The sequence below is a fragment of the Scyliorhinus canicula genome, chromosome 18 (genome assembly GCF_902713615.1).
Source record: "Scyliorhinus canicula chromosome 18, sScyCan1.1, whole genome shotgun sequence".
NCBI classification, from domain to species: Eukaryota; Metazoa; Chordata; class Chondrichthyes; order Carcharhiniformes; family Scyliorhinidae; genus Scyliorhinus; species Scyliorhinus canicula.
In genome coordinates, this window is record NC_052163.1 from 53,103,479 (window position 1) to 53,124,377 (window position 20,899).

The window sequence follows — 20,899 nt, forward strand, 5'->3', positions numbered from 1 at the left end:
TCAAAAGAAGCTTATGTACTTTGAATTTTACTGTGTGCAGCCAGTTGTGTCAAGAAACGAGTTCATTCACCCCTGCACGCCTGTCTGTACTTCAACAGCGAATGTCCATAAATCCATAAATATTCCCCTACTCACGTGGCACCTGAACAACTGCTCTATCAGCAATTGAAAAAAAAATTGTGAACTACTGTTGTTAGAAGAGGAAGTAAGATTTGTCTCGGTTGATTAAACACCTGAAATCCAAGTGTACCATCGGCTTAAAAACATAGAAGTCAGTCGCTGCATGTCAGCCAGTACCTGACAAGAAAGACAGGTTAATATTTTGCATGGGGCCTGTGCCCATCAAAAGCTTGGCTGAAACTGCTCAAACTTACTTGTTGGTTCTTTTACAATGTCTTTGGCCCATCAGTGCTCTTGGACTTGAATCCAGACTGCACAGATGAAAGCACAATCTGTTAACCTAGTCGCTCCGAATCTCATGTGTAAGCGTTTAAGGATATTTATACAATGCAGAAGAAGAAAGGAACAAAGGCTTGATTTTTGTTTGAAATCACTCCCTTCTTGCATTGGGAAGGAGGTGATGTTTGGAAGGCACGAACAAATAGCAACACAGGCTTCCAGAGATAAAACTGTAATCGGTCGGTCCTTTCTTGTAAAAACGGGGTTTGTAGCATGTTGACCATGGAGGGGCTCTCAGTGGCGTTTATACTGAATCACAGAAGGAAGCTATTTGGCACGTTCTGTCTGCACCGGCTCTCCAAATGAGCATTATAACTTAGTGCCATTCCACTGCTTTTTGTCCCAGCCACTGCACATTGTTTCTATTCAAGTAGTCATCGAATGCCCTCTTGAATGCCTCGATTAAACCTGCCTCCAGCACACTTCCAGGCAGTGCATTCTAGACCCTGGGCCACGGGTTGGTGTGAAAAAGTTTTTTCTCGGATCACATTTGCATGACACTATGAAGGAGCACTGTGCTGAGATTGGCACCAAAAAGGAACAAAGCATTAGAACATAGAACATAGAACATAGAACAGTACAGCACAGAACAGGCCCTTCGGCCCTCGATGTTGTGCCGAGCCATGATCACCCTACTTAAACCCACGTAACCCGTATACCCGTAACCCAACAATCCCCCCATTAACCTTACACTACGGGCAATTTAGCATGGCCAATCCACCTAACCCGCACATCTTTGGACTGTGGGAGGAAACCGGAGCACCCGGAGGAAACCCACGCACACACGGGGAGGACGTGCAGACTCCACACAGACAGTGACCCAGCCGGGAATCGAACCTGGGACCCTGGAGCTGTGAAGCATTGATGCTAACCACCATGCTACCGTGAGGCCCCAAAATTCTTAATATATTTGCTTTCCCTCCTGTCTCCATCTTACCGGGATCCACTCACTCCACTCCCTCACCCAAGTGGCTGTTTTTCTATGCTGGAGCCCTCAAGGTATGTACTGTCAGAGGTTTCAGCTTGAGGTTGGTGGAAGCACCATTGCTCTGCCGAGTCCTGCCCTTGTCCACGATTCACATGCTTTAAGCATGTAGATGGTGAATGGAAGGTGTTGGCTTAGTACACTTTAAATGGAAATTTCCAGTGTAATTTGGGTAGGATCTTGAATTGCAAGTTAAGTCGCATAGGTGGGAAAAGGAATTGCTTCGCTTGCCAATGCTGAAATTAACTATAATCTTTATTAGTGCCACACGTAGGCTTACATTAACACTGCAATTAAGTTACTGTTAAAATCCCCTAGTTGCTACACTACAGCACCTGATCGGGTACACTGTGGGAGAATTCAGAATATCAAATTCACCTAAACAAGCACGTCTTTCGGGACTTGTGGGAGGAAACCCACACTTACACGGGAGAACAGCAGACTCCACACAAACAGTGATCCAAGCCAGGAATCGAACCCGGATCGCTAGCGCAGTGAAGCAACAGTGCTAACCATTGTGCTAACGTGCCACTCGGAGAACGTTGGAGTTGAACTCTACGAATCTTGCGGGCAAACTGATCCTCCAAACTAAAATCATCTCTCGCGGATGCAGTGATCTCACTCTTTATTAACAGAACTACTCCAACTCCTTTTCCTATCTTCCTGTCCTTTCCAAAATATTCAGTGCCCATGAATATCTGGGTCATTTTGCAACCCATGATTCTGTAATGGCCATCCGGTCATACTCACTTATTTTGATTTGTACTTTCAATTCATCCATCTTGTTAGGCATGCTGTATGTATTCATAAATAAAGATTCTTTGATTCTGCCTTTTGATTATTTTTCGCCGCTCTGACCTTATTTGCTGGTGCACTGTTAAGTTTGTACTGTACTGAAGTGTCAGCCTATAGTGCTCAATGTTTTGGAGTGGCATTTGTCCACTCAATTTTCTACTTTGGGGCACAGGTACTGCAAACTGAGCCACGGCTGATACAAACTGATACCCGATTCAGCAGGAAGATGCCAAAAAATAAATGGTGCTTTCCAATACGCTGACTGGCAATTGAACTATGCCAGTGTCTATATATCGCTCATTAGGGCTTTCTATGGAAGTAAACTTACAACTTGAAAAGCAAAGAATAGAATTCCTCAGGCACCTGTGACTGACTCACCCTCCCTCTCAGATGCAGTATGGTTGAGAGAGTTCAGGCAGGTACGGGCAAAAAGTAAAAAAGGTGCATAATAATACAAAGTAGATTTGGAAACCGACCACTTAAGAGTTAAGCCTGTCTTAATACCCTACAATGCTGTGCATCACCTCACGCTGTTGTAATGATTACCAATGCAGTTGTAGATATCATAAATGTAACGACAGTTATATACCCAGTCTAATAAATTACCAAACAGCTTTTGCTGTTCATTTAAAAAGAGGGACGATGCAAAGGAAGGTTTGCAAGATAACAATCTAGGTGAGCTGCAGGAGCAAGTTTTCTTGGCAGCTCTTTGGTTTTAATTGAGCAACCAAGCCTGTACTCATCTCGAACATTTCTCAATCTCAGTCATCTGTCGGGGTGCAGAATACTGCCCGTTGTAAAAAATAATTGCTGAATGTTCACATTTGTTGAGGAAGAACAAATGCTTGCGATCACCTTCATTATCAAATTATTAATTTCTACTTTCTGCTGCCAGTAGGTGACCACTGAATAAAGCCGTTAATGCCAGAAAAACTGTGATTGGAAATGAAGGGTGTGATTGGAGTGATTGAAAAGTGTCACTACTTTGGCTGTTTTCCAGATGTGCTCAAAATCTCCCCTTTAACATTGTGATTAAGATCCACCATGGCAGCCTTGCTAAATGTGTTGGTGTCCTGTGCATTTGCTATTGAGTGATGGGACTATTGATGCCCGGTCTGGAGTCTGACTGGGATTTACACTCGAGCTGTGCCACTATTGCTTTCCACACATACCACAGTTGTTGGATGGATACAGAGTTTTGCTTTTTTGGGGGAATATTAATTTTCCTGCTTATTAAAGGAAACTCAGCCCCCCCCCCTCCCCTCCACTCACCCCTAATCCACCGTGCACTCACTGTCAGCATAAAGTTCTCACTGTCAATCACTTTAACAAGTTGGATGCAGAATAACATACTCTCAAAAGAGACTGACTAAGATGACATGAGCCTCCTGTTTCAAAGAAGTTCCTAGATGTATGGTTAGCATAGTAATTGAATCTCGGAAGCTTTCCATTTTATTTTGCGATTTTCAAAACACAGCGGCGGGATTCTATCAGCCCACGCCATGCCGGAGAATCGCCAGGCGAGGCGCGTATCGCGCGACACTACAGAGAGCGGAGAACCGGCGCTGGCGCTGTATCCATTGGCGCCGGTGCGGCACCGAAGCAGCCCCCCCCCCGGCGATTCTCCACCCGGGATGGGCCAAGCGGCCGCACAAATAACCGAGTCCCGCCGGCGCCGTCCACATGTGGTGTTAACCGACGGGACCTCGGTGTGCATGCATGCGGGGGTGGTCTGATGGGGGGAGGGGAGGGGTCTGACCCGGGTTGGGGGGGGGGGTGCTCCGCTGTGGCCTGGCCCACGATCGGGGCCTACCGAGCGGCGGGCCGGCCTCTCGGGCTGGGGGCCTCTTTTGCTCCGTGCCAGCCCCTGTAACACTACACCATGTTTGTTTGGGACTGGCGCGGAGAAGGGAGCCACTGCGCATGCATGCATTAGCGCCGGCCGCACTGCACATGCATGCATTAGCGCCGGCCGCACTGCACATGCATGCATTAGCGCCGGCCGCACTGCACATGCATGCATTAGCGCCGGCCGCACTGCACATGCATGCATTAGCGCCGGTCGCAGTGCGCATGCGCAGACCTGCGGCGCCTATTTAACGCCGGCATCAGCAGCTCGAGCGGCATGGGTCGCTCCAGTGCCATGCCGTCCCCCTGTAGGGGTCAAAATCGCTGCCCCTGAGGGCATGCTGACGCCGTCATGAAACGCGCCGGCGTTTACGACGGTGTCAACACTTAGCCTTAGGATCAGAGAATCCCGCCCTGCCTCTTTGTGCTGAGTATTTAGACAACTCGATTAATGTATGATCTCTAACATATGGGAACATTCACTTCCTGGAGTCTGCTTGGTCATTCAGTTAGATCGTGGCTGATCTGTCGCTCAACTACATTTATCTGCAACTGTTCTCTATCCTTCGTACCAATACCTAACAAGAATCTATTGATCTGAGTACCAAAAGCTCCAATTGTTGCACCATCCACATCATGTTGGTGGTAAGAGGTCCAGATTTCCAAGACTTCTAGCGTGGTATAAAGTGCTTTCTAATTTCCGTCCTAAATTGAAGATTGGATTCCCTCGTTCTGGAATTTCCCCCACTGGGGGAAACAGATTCCCTATCCACATTATTGAAACCTTTTAATGTTTTAAATGCCTCCATCAGGTCTAACCCCCCCCCCCCCCCCACCTCAATCTTCCGTACACAAGTGTAACAACTATGTAAGAAATGGATACTGTATCATTCCTGCTGATCAAGACCTAGAGATGTCAGGAGATGGAAACAAGGACATCAGTCACCCTTGAGGCTGCTTGCCACACCCAATCGAGACATTGAAGGTGACCTGAGGCTCAGTATTTCAGAAGGAATTGAGCAAACTTAACAAGTAATGAAATTAACTTTAAAACTAATCGAATGGAAACATCAATATAGGCCAAATAAGATAAGGATTAATAATCCAGCATTTGACTTGTTAAAGGATCGGGACTGTTTTTAATAGATTTGAGCACAACTATTATGAGTCATACGAATCCCAGAATGGTGATATCACAGAATTAACCACATAATCTACATGGAGTGCTCATTATCAAGTGTATTGAAAAGGTCTTAGCATAGTATCAATTACTTATGCTTTGGATTGATTACTCCAAACAGCAATTTTGATCATAGAAAGTCAGAGGTGGGATTAAGGCAAATTCATGCAGGTCAAAAAAATGCTCTTTTAAAAACTTAAAGGGGGTTGAGATCAGTCAGCAAAAGGGGTATCACATCGACTGGCCATTTTATTGCTTGCCTTGCCTGTTATTCAATTCTGTTTACTAAGGACCAGAATAGCAAGACAGACATGTAGCATTGTATTCCCTTTGTATAGCTCTCTCCAAATGTTTTTAAAAACTCTTTGCAGCAAACTTCTGTCACAGTATTAGCAGTAACGCAACAGTAAAAGCAACAAGAATGTGTAAATTGTCCGCAGTTTTCAACTTGCTTACTTTCACCCAGGGTGCAACTGCTGGGCAGACGTATTCACAGTCGACAACTGGTGGTTCTATTTTTATCAGCTTAATTTGATCAGTTGTGTATAAATCATCTGGTTGGATTTCAGTGGCCGGTTCAGAGGCCTCAGCACTTCACCCTGACTTTCAGCTAGCAGCCTATCTTTGAAAGGGTTCTATTTTTAAAAGCAGCTTCCCGAAGGCTTGAGTTGATCGGTTCAGCCCTGTGGCCTAAAGAACAGCCGGGACTTGTGAGGAAATATGTTATGCAGGTTTCAACATGACAGCAAAAAAGCTTTCTCCACAGGTTGACAGCACCGGAGGGTGTGCTGGGGATGATCTCATAATCTGAAGCGAGCTTCCCTGCCCATTCATTTTGGTTTCTAAAGAAAACACTCGGAAGTATGGGGACAGTTAGTGGAAGCTGGGCCTCCAACAACACTCAACCACAATCAGGTGCTTGTAGGGCTGTGACCCTTTTGCGAAATTAAGCATGGTCGATGCCACAGAGAGACAAGACAATCTGTCAGGGATCATGCCTTTCAAAGTATATGGAAGCCAGGATGACAGCTGTTACGTTCGCTCTTATTTCATCTCCCAGGGATTAAAAGGAGGTTTGAACATCTCAATTTTACATTGCTTTTTTTCCCCCCTTAAAGCTCAGCTGCTTCTCATTTTTATAAACTTGAGCTGTAATGACGTGCATTCCTTGAGCTTACGCCGTGTTGTTCCTGAACACTTGTACTGTTTCTAGTTGTTAGCTACCAAACAAGTTATGGCTTCTATTATTGGGCGTTGGTAATCGTCAGTAGTAAATAGGAGTCTGCTGCTCCCTTTGAATTCACCATTTGGATTTGTATATGTGAAACTTGTATCTTTTTTTGTAAAAAGATAAATCTCCAATCCTGAAACCTGTGACATATTCTGTCCCTCGCTGGTTAGTTTAACGCTAGCAAGGTGATATATGTATTAAGGACACACAGGCTATCTAAATCTGATGCACATACATAACATTGGCACTGGCATTTCTGAATGGCCATTTTAAGAGTTGGGCAGGCATATGGTAAACAAGTTCTCAGGAAAGTTTGATACCATAGTCCAGATGCTGCACAGCATAATTTTGAATTATCTTGAGGGATGTGACAGTGTTTAACCTCTCGATGTTCACGTTTTTTTTTGTTTCACTATGCTGGGACCACACACTGCCGTGATTCTGTTTAAAAGACATGTTTATAACTGTGCATCCTGTTTTTCACGATATATTTGTACGGTTGTGCTGTTTGTTTGTCTTCCAATTTTGTGCAGCTGTTGTCCTGGATACCGGAGTTTGGTTCTTAAATAACGAATGAATATTTTTCAGTTAACACAAAATTTTTAAAAAGGGGAAATGAACAATATTAACTTTTGTTTTATTTTGAAATCGCCCAGTGGCGATCTGTGCAGCTCAGCATCTCGATCCAACCTTTCAAGCTTGTCTGCCGTTTGAGTATTGTGTCAGTCCCTGGGCACCCACTAGAGGGAGTATCACACTATTGCAAATCCATGGCCATCTGGTTAGAGGAAGAATTTGTGTAGTGCCTTACTTATCACACCTCCCAGGAGTTCCAAACCACTTCACGTCCAAAAATTACTTTGACGCACAGCCACTGTTGAAAAGCTTGAGACTGCAGCAACCGTTTTTGCATTGAGCAAGCTCTCACAAAGAACAATGAGATGACTGGAGGGGAAACTTGTTGCAAGGACATCAGGAGAACCCACTGCTCATGAATAGCACCATGTGGCCTTTAATTCCACATAACAGGCAGAACACAATTTAATGCTTCATTTAAAAGGAATCGTATTTCCTCATTACAGCATTGTAATCCTAGATTTTTTAAAGTATCAACATTATTGAAATATTGTTCATTCTTCCGCATGGTCTCGACTCCCCTTCACAGGGCTTTTGTGAATTTGCTAACAAGCATTTTCTACAGCTAAATGGAAGTCAACACACATGCACATGTACCATACATAAAACCTGTTGTTACATCCCTCAAACACAGAAATGCCAAGACCATGAAGAGGTCCTTGCTGAGTAAGTGCAGCTGTACATAAAGCACCTCTTTGCAGATGCATGAAATGACCGGCAGGCAATAAAATTCAATGATGTATCCTTTAAGAAGTACAGACAGTGGAATGGCTCTCTGAACTCAAAAATTGAAAGACTGCAAGAGATTGTGCCCTGTTTGTACTTCGTAAAAGGCTGTCACACCGGTAGTCACAATCCTATTTACCTCCACAGATGCTGACGGACATGCTGAGGATTTCCAGCATTTTCTGTCCTTATTTCAGATTTCCAGCAGCTGCAGTATTTCGCTTTTGTATCAGTGTTAAATCATCTACATGCACACAGTTGTATAAATCTTAAGTGTTTCTATATTTTTTTAAAGGTAGAAACTTTGTGCTGCCACCTTTTTGCCAAACCGTTATCAGCGGCAGGTCAAACATAGGCTAATCGCCTGTATGCACAGTCGTATTGCTAATCAGTGACAACTTAAATGCACAACAAATAGTGCTGTGCTGACTGGTCTAATTAGTGTCAATTAACTAGAGCATGCACAGAAACCTGGCAGGTCCCTGGAGGTGACCACCTGTAGCAGGCCAGGGGGAACCAGCAAAGACTCATTTATTTATTCCCCATCTCCCCAAACTCCATACCAAGCCCCTCCACGATTATTCCCGACAGCTCTGGTAACAATAATTTAAAATCTTCCTCCATCTCGAGTCTCCCATGTGTTCGCCTGCCAGCCAGCATCAGTACCCTACTTTTGGTCCCGATCTCTGAATATCTTTAACGGCGGTAAGATTCTGCCCAGAATTAGAAAGGGGGAGGAATCTTGGTAAACTTTGAATTTTTTTTCAGCCAGATCTACTTTCCACTTGTCATCCTAAAGTTTTAATTAGTATTTTGTGTATAGCTATTGTTAAATTTAGCACTTGTTGCTATATTCCTCTCAAACTTTAAAATAAATTCTAATTGACCTGGTTGCCAAATACTAGAATGGATTTTTTTTGTGCGAATGAGAAGGTGCAATAAAACAACTTGCCCAATTCCGCAGCATTACACCATTAGGTAGGTATCCATGCTTTTCTCCATGTCTCTCACCTGGTGCAACAACTGGTGGGAGTTGTCTCTCTTCCTATAAACTGCATGGCCTACATAACACATAGATTCTGGAAATTCCAAGACACTAGCCTATCTTAAGTTTTACAAACTACTTGATCTTTGTTTTGTTGTTGCAGTTTATTTATGTCATTCAAACCTCAAGGGTGCTACCACCTTGTGAACACTGTAATGCTGCACATTGTTGTTCCCTGTGTAAAAGCCACAAAATGTAAAGAAAGGTAGCGACCTGCAGGGTAAAATATGTTTTCAACAGGCTTGTTACCTAAGCAAGAGATCATGGTCAAATAATGTAAATGGCTGAACGTACATTTGCTTTTCCAAAAAAAACGTTCAGCAAACGCGAATTAACATCTCAAAAGATGAACGTATTTCTGGGAAACATCTGACACAAAGGGAGGAGCTTATCAATAGGGATAGGTATGGTAGTCGCAGATTGTCTCTGATTGCCTCCGGCATCTCCGCCTGCCTGGCTGACATCAAGCAGGTGCCATGGACCCCCTCCTCATCCAAGCCCAATTACCCTCAGTGCAGCCAACAAGCACTTACTTCACGGATGCTGCTGAAGGGCCTGAGTTCTGATCTCTGCAAATTTTGTTTTTGTCACAGTTCTGCAACTCCGACTCCAGCAACGACGAACCCGTGAGCAGCTCGCAGACCAAGGCATCATGCCACGTAAGTACACACAAGGCATAAGTTCTTCTTTCCTTTGTGTCTATATATATGTACTTATGTGAAATGGGGGTTTGCAACCAGGAAGCCACTGTCTACCACCAGTTATGCTATAAATAGCACAAAGCATGAAGGAACGTCTGTGAACTCCGAGAAAGGTAAATGTAACTGGTGAACCAAGAAATAATTCTTTAGCTGTATTAAAGTCCCTTCACCTGCAATGTCCGCGCAAAATAATGCACTAAATCAAATTTATTGCTTTGAGGGGGTGGGGTTGAGATAGTAAATTCCATTGAGAACTAAATGAAGAGAGACTCATATTTGGTGTGTTCTATTTAATAACTCTATTTTACCCAACTTCATCTTGCACTTATGCTGGCAGGTTGCAGCACTTCATCTGGAGGTTGTGGCACTTTCTCACATGAATTCCCAGAGCCAAGGCACGGTCACTGTGCCTCTACTGAAGAAGCTTGAATTTCTGATAAATTCAGGCCCTGTTGCCCAGCCAGCAACTATTAAAAACATTGGAGCATCTTGAAGCTCTTAGCGATCAAAGGATTAATTGTTCAGACTCCCTTATAGTGAGACATCTTTATGAAATAATAACGATAGTATTTCAGAACCATTGTGTTACTTGTTCGCAGTATATGGTTACATCAGCATGGTGCTTATGTTACTGGATTAGACGTGCAGAAAACTGGACTAGTAATCCAGGGAACACGAGTTCAAATCCCGCCATTATGGTGCAATAATTTGATTTCACTTTAAATTAAATCTGAAAAGAGGGCAGCACGGTGGCACAGTGGTTAGCATTGGGACTACGCCGCTGAGGACCCATGTTCAAATCCCGGCCCTGGGTCTCTGTCCGTGTGGAGTTTGCACATTCTCCCCATGTCTGCGTGGGTTTCACCCCCACAACTCAAGAGATGTGCAAATTAGGTGGATGAGCCATGCTAAATTGCCCTTTAATTGGAAAAAAAAATTGGGTACTCCAAATTTATAAATAAAAAAATAAATCTGAAAATAAAAAGTTTGCCTTGGCAAATGTGACCAGGCAGCTATCCAGCTATCACATGGTTCAGATGGAAACTTGTTATCTTTACCCAGTCTGGCCTATATGTGACTCCAGTCCCATACTAGCCTGGCTGACTCATAACTGCTGCTAAAGTTGCGAGCAAGTCCCTCTGTTGTAATACCAACTTCTCAGGGAAACCGGAGATGGGCAGTAAATGTCAGCAAGGCCCATATTTCAAGAATGAGTTAACTTTACTGAAAGATTTAAATTGCAAATCAAGCCACATAGCAGCTATTTAAAAGTAGACTGTGATCACTCCGTTTCTTTTGTTAAAATGCAAATAATTATTGAGGTTCAATGCCGATGTTGGTTTTTAAAGTATCTTGGCAGTAGATTTCCCGTGGCAATGTTCATCCAGTCAAAGGCCTCTCTGGAATGACAGAAGCATTTGACCGTGTAACCGTATCTCTGTGTTACTATGCTGCCACAATGAGGTTGTGTTTGATCTTGTCTGCCTGTTTAGGGCCACATGGTCTTATTTCTGTGTCCAGCATATGCTGAAGTCATTCAAGTTTAATTCCTTTCCTCTTTTTACATACATTTTACATACATATAACACAAAAATTTGACTGTGTGTTGGGCATTCCAACGCTGATGTATACTGAGGGATCTGATGTGGCATTTCTCAGAATGAGTCAGAACGTGTTACTGTTGTAAGGGTGTGAGTATTGCAAAAATAAGTAGTGAAGCGTGCTGCCATATATAATGTCAAAATAATTTGAATAGCTGTGTCTAAAACCTATGATCACAAATATTGTTTTATTTTTATGATTGATCTGAGGGAAATACATAATGAATGTTTGCTTACCCACTGCATAAATTATTTTTTATATGAAGAGAGATTGATTCACAAGAATGGCTCCAGGGATGAGAAGCTTCACTTACGAGGATAGATTGGAGAAGTTGGGACTGTACTCCTCGGAGAGAAGAGTGCTAAGAGGAGATTTGATAGAGATGCTCAAAATCATGAGGGGTCTGGACAGAGTTGAAAGGGCAAAACCGTTACTGCACGTCAAAGGATCAAGGACACAAGGGTGCAGATTTGAAGTAATTTGCAAAAGAAGCAAATGTGATGTGAGGTAAAACTTCTTCACTCAACGAGTGGTCCGGGTCTGGAATGCACTGCCTGGTAGTGTGGTGGAGGCAGGTTCAACCAACGCATTCATGAGGGCATTAGATGATTATTTGAGAAGAGACAATGTGCAGGGTTATGGGGAAAAGGCAGGGCAATGGCACTAACTCATGAAGCTTGTTTGGCCTCCTCCTGCACTCTGGGATTTTGAGTTTTCAGTTTGAAAATGAAATTCAGGTACTTTAATCAGGTAGCCAACCCCCATCACTTTTATTGGGCCAGCAATGCTCTCCGAAATAGGAGCTAAACACTGGCTAACACCTCCTTGAAAAGCTTTCAACATTCACCTCCCTGTTTCTTTTCAGACCATTTGGAGAAACACACCCGCAAAATAGTGTTGCCACCTGAGGTTTCCGTTTTCTCTGAGTCATATTGATGCATGCTAAACATGCTCTGAATTGTACGCACTTGGCTTGTAGTATCCTGAAAATTACTGGCAGGGGTGTAATTATGAATTTATTTAATTGTGCAAATTGTAGTTTTGGAAAACCTGTCAACAGCAAGTCCAGGTTTGAATAAAGGCTCAGGTTTCCAAGTAAAAATGTTATTGAAGGTACTCTGGGACAAAAAAAAGACATTTTTATATCTAATGCTTGTTTGGCAATACAGAACTTGAGTATTTCTGGAAAAAAGAGACATGAAGAAGCTTTTTGCCTTGACTCATCAGAACACTGATATAAGGGGACACTAAGTTTGTACTATATGAGATGAAATGCTGACTGGTTGGCAAATGGACTCTGATTGGTAGAAGCGTTGCCATGGAGAATGCACAAAATAAGTGACAGCCATTTGCTGACTCGTTCCTCAGGGCGATGCCTTGTCCAATCAGGGTTAGACTGTCTGGTTTAAATTTCAAGCAATCTTGACAGTCACCTGGTGCATTCTCCATGGCAACACTTCTACCAATCAGTCTACTTGGCAACTAATCATCACTTTCTTCTCATATGGTATAAATTATTGCTTTCCCCATCTATCAGTATTCTTGTGAAGTGTCCTGATGATTGAAAGACAAAAAGCTTTGATATGTCTGTTTTTAATATCAGTTATGAAGTTTAATATCAGTTATGAAGTTTATAAATTTTCTGCTTTTAACATGTTAGCAATCTTATGTTAAGGGTTGGGCATAGGTTAGTGAGGGAAAACCAAGAGAAAACAATATCAGGCAAACATTTTTAGAAAAATGATTTCCATGCCTCCTTTTTACTAAGCTGTTAGATTGTTGTCACTGTTTAGTTTTTGATATGTGTGTGGTGCTGGTCGCATAGTCACATTAACTCCCCATTCCTACTCATTCTAATCAGTTGGATCAGAGCGTTGAACTGCTACAGTCTTTATGCTGATGGTGCTATCTCGATGTTGTTCGATGTTAATGTTATGTTAATTGAGACAAGGTGGGTTAGTAGATTGGAGGTCGACATATGTAATGCTGGAGTTAGTAAATAAACAAACTAACTAAAGAATTTCCATCTAGTTTTGTACTTGACCATCTGGCTCTAGTCTAGAGCCATTCATCATTAGGTAGGAGATTCCATGACATTGGTTCAATGATGATGAAAGCAAGGCGATTTGTTTCCAAGTCCAAATGGTATGTGATTTGAAGTAGGACCTTTTGATTAGCAATTCAAGTTATTTGATTTCTAATTTTTTTAAATAACCCGAAATCATTGACACTTCATAATTGTAAAAAATGTGATGGCCAAGTTGACATAGAAATTATTCTATGTCAGAAGCAAAACACAGGTATTAATCAATATCACTCAGCTAGTTATCCATACTGCTATTGCACTTCTGTGTAATACTTTTGGAAAAACACATACCAACAAAGGTAATCATTTGCAATGTACTCTAATTATCATATGAAATGGAGGTATGGATTTCACAATTGAAATACTGAAGACAATCTGATACTGAGTTGCAATCAGCAATATATGGAAGGCCAGAATGTTGTAATCTTGACCTAGCAATGACTTTAAAAAAATCAACGCCACTACTGTGGAATAGGAACTGCAGGACAATCAAATTTTGATCTTAGCCAACAACAACCTGCATTTGCATAGCACCCTTAATGTGGTAAAACTTCCAAAGCACTTCACACAAGCATTATTGGCGAACGTACGAGGTTGAGTCACAAAAAGAGATAACATGACGACAGGTAAAAAAGGCAAAAGCTTGATCAAAGACCTGGGGCGGGATTCTCCGACCCCCCGCCGGGTCAGAGAATCGCCCGGGGCCGGCGTCAATCCCGTCCCCGCTGTGGCCCAAATTCTCCACCCCCCGAGATACAGCAGGGGCGGGAATCATGCCGCGCAGGTCGGCAGGCCCCCCGCGGCGATTCTCCGGCCCGCGATGGGCCAAAGTCTAGCCTCTCCCGCTGGCGTGGATTAAACCACCTACCTGACCGGCGGGATTGGCGGTGCGGGCGGGCGCCAGGGTCCTGGGGGGGGGGGGGGGGGCGGGGTGATCTGACCCCGGGGGGCACCCCCACGGTGGCCTGGCCCGCGATCGGGGCCCACCAATCGGTGGGCGGGCCTGTGTCATGGGGGCACTCTTTTTCTTCCGCCTTCGCCATGGTCTTCACAATGGCGGAGGCGGAAGAGACCCCCTCCCCTGCGCATGCGCCGGGATGACGTCAGCAGCCGCTGACAGTCCGGCGCATGTGCGGACTTACGCCAGCCGGCGAAGTCTTTTCGGCCCCAGCTGGCGTGGCGCCAAAGGCCGTTCAAGCCAGCCGGCGGAGTGGGAACCACTCCGGCGTGGACCTAGCCCCTCAATGTGAGGGCTTGGCCCCTAAAGGTGCGGAATTGGAGAATTCCGCACCTTTGGGGCGGCCTGACGCCGGAGTGGTTCACACCACTCCAACACACCTGGACCCCCCGCCCCGCTGGGTAGGGGAGAATCCCGGCCCTTGAGAGTGAGAGGGGAGGAGAATTAGGGGGGGAATTCCAGAGCTCACAGGGAGTAGGCGGTTGAAGGCACGGCTCCCAGTGCTGGATGCAGAAAATGTTCAAGAGGCCATGATTGGAAGAGTACTCGGGACTTTTGAGTAGGCCGGAGGTGTTAATGGAGATAAGGAGGAACAACAGTATTGAGAGATTTGAAAACAGAACTAAAAAATTTAAACGGCAGGTGTCAGTAAACCAGGAGCCAGTGTAGCTCAGCGAGCACAGGAGTGATGGATGAACGGGGATTGGTTAAGAACTTGTGTGTTCAGGGTAAGATCCTGGCATGAATAGAGGATTGGCTCACAGGCAGAAGACAAAGAGTGGGGATAAAGGGTTATTTTTCAGGATGGCAGCCGGTGACTAATGGTGTGCCTCAGGGGTCTGTGCTGGGACCACAACCTTTTACAATATACATTAATGATCTGGAAGAAGGTACTGAAGGCACTGTTGCTAAGTTTACAGATGATACATAGATCTGTAGAGGGACAGGTAGTATTGAGGAAGCAAGGGAGCTGCAGAAGGATTTGGACAAGCTAGGAGAGTGGTCAATGAAGTGGCAAATGAAATACAGTGTGGAAAAGTCTGAGGTTATGCACTTTGGAAGGAGGAATCTAGGCATAGACTATTTTCTAAATGGGGAAATGCTTCAGAAAGCAGAAACACAAAGGGACTTGGGAGTCCTTGTTCACGATTCTCTTAAGGTTAATGTGCAGGTTCCGTCGGTAGTTAAGAAGCAAATGCAATGTTAGCATTCATGTCAAGAGGACTAGAATACAAGACCAAGGATGTACTTAGGCTGTATAAGGCTCTGGTCAAACCCCATTTGGAGTATTGTGAGCAGTTTTGGGTCTCATATCGAAGGAAGGATGTGCTGGCTATGTAAAGGGTCCAGAGGAAGTTCACAAGAATGATCCCTCGAATGAAGAACTTGTCCTATGAGGAACATTTGAGGACTCTGGGTCTGTACTATTTGGAGTTTAGACGGATGAGAGGGGAGTTTATTGAAACATACAAGATACTGTGAGGCCTGGATAGAGTGGACGTGGAGAGGATGTTTCCACTTGTAGGAAAAACTAGAACCAGAGGACACCATCTCAGATTAAAGGGATGATCCTTTAAAACAGAGATGAGGAGGGATTTCTTCAGCCAGAGGATGGTGAATCTGTGGAACTCTTTGCCGCAGAAGGCTGTGGAGGCCAATTCACTGAGTGTCTTTGAGACAGAGATCGATAGATTCTTGATTAATAAGGGGATCAGGGGTTATGGGGAGAAGGCAGGAGAATGGGGGTGAGAAAATATCAGCCATGATTGAATGGCAGAGCAGACTCGATGGGCCAAGTGGCCTAATTCTGCTCCTATGTCTTATGGTCCAAGCTTGGAATCAGCAGCTGAAGTTTGGGTGACTTGGAGGGTGGAAGATGAAGAGTTCAACTAGAACCAATGTCTATAAATTCCATCACCTCCACAAATCACATGTAAAAGAAAAAATACAAAACATGTTAGGTAATTCAAATTCAAGCTCAAATTCAAGAGCGGTCTAGATGGTCAATGGAAGGGTCTTGGGGAAAATTGATGTGCAGAGAGATCTGGGAGTTCAGGTCCATTGTACCCTGAAGGTGGCAACGCAGGTTGATAGAGTGGTCAAGAAGGCATACAGCATGCTTGCCTTCATCGGACGGGGTATTGAGTACAATAGTTGGCAGGTCATGTTACAGTTGTATAGGACTTTGGTTCGGCCACATTTGGAATACTGCGTGCAGTTCTGGTCGCCACATTACCAGAAGGATGTGGATGCCTTGAAGAGGGTGCAGAGGAGGTTCACCAGGATGTTGCCTGGTATGGAGGGTGCTAGCTATGAAGAAAGGTTGAGTAGATTAGGATTGTTTTCGTTGGAAAGACGGAGGTTGAGGGGGGACCTGATTGAGGTCTACAAAATTATGAGAGGTATGGACAGGGTGGATAGCAACAAGCTTTTCCCAAGAGTGGGGGTGTCAGTTACAAGGGGTCACGATTTCAAGGTGAGAGGGGGAAAGTTTAAGGGAGATGTGCGTGGAAAGTTTTTTACGCAGAGGGTGGTGGGTGCCTGGAACGCTTTACCAGCGGAGGTGGTAGAGGCGGGCACGATAGCATCATTTAAGAAGCATCTAGACAGGTATATGAATGGGCGGGAACAGAGGGAAGTAGACCTTGGAAAATAGGAGACAGGTTTAGATAAAGGATCTGGATCGGCGCAGGCTGGGAGGGCCGAATGGCCTGTTCCTGTGCTGTAATTTTCTTTGTTCTTTGTTCTAAAAGGTTAACGCTGCATTCAACTTTCCAATCTGCATAGTCCCCTAATCATGCAGCAATTAAACATGGCCTGATCAGAAATTACTTGGAATAAGGGGACTTACTTCATCTCCTGTCTAGCCTTTTTCTCATCTTTCAGAGAATAGCCTTCAACTTTTATGTTCCAAGGTTTGTTAATGTCAACGTTATATTCATTGAATTAGGACTAAAATCTCTTAATCTGTTATTTCAATTGCCAGATATTTAAAACTGCTGACCATTGACATACATTCTAAAAGAATGAATGGTTTTAGTCAGAGAAGATTGGCCACCAGCCTCATCTGCTGGTTACCAGCAAGATGTGAGTGTCAGTCCCAGCAGTAGCTCGACAGTCTGGGACAGGGTCAAGATCAGCTGGCCCAGATACTGTTGAACCAAGCTGAGACCCTTGGGTGAAACTGGTTGTGGAGAAAGGAGCAATGATCAGAACTGGCCATGGCTTCAATGTAGAGCAAGGTAGGAGAGTGACTATCTCCACAGTGAAGTAAATTTAAAAAAGGTAAACACCAGTTGCAGCCTCCAGCAGCCTCTTTAGGGGCTGCTGGACATAGTGCCAAGTGCCTGAGGGAACTAACTACAACAAAGCAGATTTTGCAAGGGGGCTTTTAGGCCCTCACTTGGACATTTGAAGAAAGCAGGTAATAGAACTGCAGTAGAATAAACATGCTCATCGCCTAAAATATTGGGGTCTTAAGTCTCTCTTTTTTAAAAACTATAATCCAGGCGCAACATGGTCCAATTTCTCGGTCCCTGAGGTAGTGATGCTGAGGCATATTAATGCAAATTCTGCGAGTGCTGAAATTAAAATAAAAACAGAAAATGCTGGAAATAACCAGCAGCTCAGCACCATCTATGGGTAATCAGTGGAAGATGTTTCAAATCCATTAAACAATAGATGATTGGTCTAAACCATGGGGCTGGATTTTAGCTCCAAGATTCCAATCCTGATGCTAGGCCGATATTCTGGAGTAGACACGGTGGTACTTTGGAGTAGAGTTTCAAAGAAACGACCAATTAAGGGGGTGCACCTGGGCCTCCTGTCCAATTGGGGACTTTGGTCGGGCCCCACAAACACAGGGGCCAATGGGAGCATAAAGGGCTCTGGACAGTTGGCAACCCCACCAGTTGAGATGGAAGCTGGTGATGTCGTCCTCTTCTTTGCTGGTCACAAGATTGGCACAAGTCTAACTAGCATGATTGTCCACCTAAGCCACTCCGTGTTACTGGCATGGCTTTTGTTGATCCTTGAGTGGCTGATGAGCCCGATCCTCGAGCTGCATCTTCGACCGCACATTTGGCAGGTATTTCTGGAAGTTGGGATTGAACCTTGGAACCTGGGTCACTGGCATTCCTTTCTCGGGCTCTTTTTTTCAGGGCTCCTCTTGCTGTCGATGATGTCGATGGGAAAACGAGGGGGGTATCATCTAACAACTCCTTAAAAAAAATTCAAATAAAATGTGGCCACAATTGCATTGTGGAGGAGTGACCTCTGGCAACTGCCATACTGAGGGTTGGAGGAATTAAAATTTGCATTACTGACCCGCAACTCTGTCGCCGAAAGACTTCCTCCATCCACCTGCCATGCTTCAGGTCTGGGAATTCCAACCGGTGTGTGATCAATGTCTTAAAAGGCACTTTAGCCAGATTTAGTTCCTATTCGCTGCTGACAGTAGGGTTGCCGGCTTCCCCACCCGCCGCGCCCCTCTCAGAAGCAGCCTCACTAAAAATAGAATAGCGTGAGAACACGCTGCCAAACTGACATGACAGCTAGTCGTGCGAAATGCCGGCATACCCGTCACCAAAAATCACCGCCTTCACAGAATGAAAATCTAAACCAACGTTTCTCTTTTTTTATAGATGCTGCCAATCTGCTGAGAATTTCCAACACTTTTTCTCTTTTTATTACAGCTGTCATTACAGCTTGCTGACTTTTCAAGTGTGGTACGGCGGCACAGTGGTTAACACTGCCGCCTCACAGCACCAGGGATCCGGGTTCAATTCCGGCTTTGGGTGACTGTCTGTGTGGAGTTTACACGTTCTCCCCGCGCCTGCGTGGCTTTCTTCCGGGTGCACCCGTTTTGTCCCACAGTCCAGGGATGTGCAGGTTAGCTAAATTGGCCATGACCAATGTGAGGGGTTGCAGGGGTGGGGCAGGGGAGTGGGCCTCGGTAGGGTGCTCGTTCAGAGGGTCGGTGGGGGCCCGATGGACCAAACAGCCTCCTTCGCCACTGTGGGGATTCTATGATTCTATGATTACTGGGAACACAATTGAATAATTTATTGACTGTATTCCATATCTGATTGGCTTAACTTCATTCATAAAGGTCCTCATTGAGGTGCTAAAGTTTGCACAGGATTATCTTCATTCAAATTGTTTCAGATTGGAGTCTCAAATCTGAAGTAAATGGCAGGAATAATCTTGATTTTACGTTTTCAGTTCCATCCCGCTTTAATTTTCCAAAACTCAGCAAGAATCAACCTTAATTTTCACACATTCTAAAGCCTTCCTTTTTGCAATTTTCCATTTGCTTTCAACATGATGCTTCATGGTTGCAAAATGGTCATCTTGACCATTCTTCCATCAGAATGGTCATTAAAATATGCAGGTGTTTTCTGAACAAACAGGTTAGTTTTATTCAAATACTTTTAATACAGCTGAGCATAATCAATATTACTTCATTCATCCCAGTCACCTGGACAATCCAAGTTACAGACTTGCAAGGTCTTGAACAAAGTTTCCAAAAAACCAGTGGTGCAGTTTGAATCAGTGAGATAGAGAGGAGAAAAATCATAGAATAATAGACTCATCACGGAATCATAGATTTAACAGTGCAGAAGGAGACCATTCAGTCCATCAAGTCTGCACTGGCCCTTGGAAAGGGCACCCTACCCAAGCCCACACCTCCACCCTCCCAGAACCCAGTAACCGCACCCAATCTTTTTGAACACTAAGGGCAGTTTAGCATGGCCAATCCACCTAACCTGCACATCTTTGGACTGTGGGAGGAAACCGGAGCACCTAGAGGAATCCCACGCAGACACTGGGAGAACGTGCAGACTCCGCAGAGACAGTGACTCAAGCCGAGAATCGAACCTGGGACCCTGGATCTGCGAAGCAACAGTGCTAACCACTGTGCTACCATGCTGCCCTCAATCCACCCGGCAAGGCTGCCAAAAAATTTCGGAATGTGCAATTTTGACAAGCTGGGGCAGTAGGCAACATCTAAATGTGTTCAGCCTTCACCTTAATAGATCTGTTGAAATGAACAATTTAAAGCTCTATTGCGTTAAAGGAGAGATTACAGAAGAGGATTGCCGTGAATAAAAGATGTGTTCAGAAATGGCAGTTGCAAGAGCATAAGCAATGCAACCGTAGAAGCCAACACATAAATACTTATCAATTCTTTTCTCTCCCCTAGTCTCTCAATGCAGGTCGAGTATCTTTTACCGAAACCTTTGGAGACCATTGCGTTTCGGTATTCAGATATTTTCAGTTTTCTGACCTATTGTTTACAAGGTAGGCCTACTTACACTACAATAACCTAAACCTAGGCTAGCTATAATCTACAAATACTAGGTTGTTTCTCCATTTGCCAGGTTCATGTCAGCTCAAGTCACAGACTTCCCAGGGAAAAGATAGGCGACGTTGGTGTTGGCTCACATTAGGATCCATTCAAAAGATAATTCCATTTTTTTGATGTGTTCAATTTTCAGATGTACAAATAAAGGATACTCTACCTGTATATCAATTCTGATAAAGTAGAGATTATTTACTCCTGAATAACCTTTTCTAATGAACTGGAGAACTGTCAGAAACAGATCACCTCCGATAGCAGATTGTCACCACCCTTTGGGAGTGAA

The 20,899-nt window shown here is 44.3% G+C and overlaps 1 protein-coding gene across 7 annotated transcripts in view; it reads left to right on the forward strand.

The window, feature by feature from the left end:
- The window catches only part of myocd (myocardin), a 448,440-nt gene that overhangs the window by 324,538 nt on the left and 103,003 nt on the right, over positions 1-20,899 (forward strand). For 4 of the 7 annotated variants that reach the window (XM_038776977.1, XM_038776982.1, XM_038776981.1 and 1 more), the window contains one exon: positions 9,499-9,564. In XM_038776977.1, the coding sequence (XP_038632905.1) occupies positions 9,499-9,564 (66 nt within the window). Of the gene's footprint in view, positions 1-5,721; positions 6,341-9,498; positions 9,565-20,899 lie in introns of those variants that run through there. The other 3 variants (XM_038776975.1, XM_038776976.1, XM_038776980.1) reach the window with 2 other exon arrangements.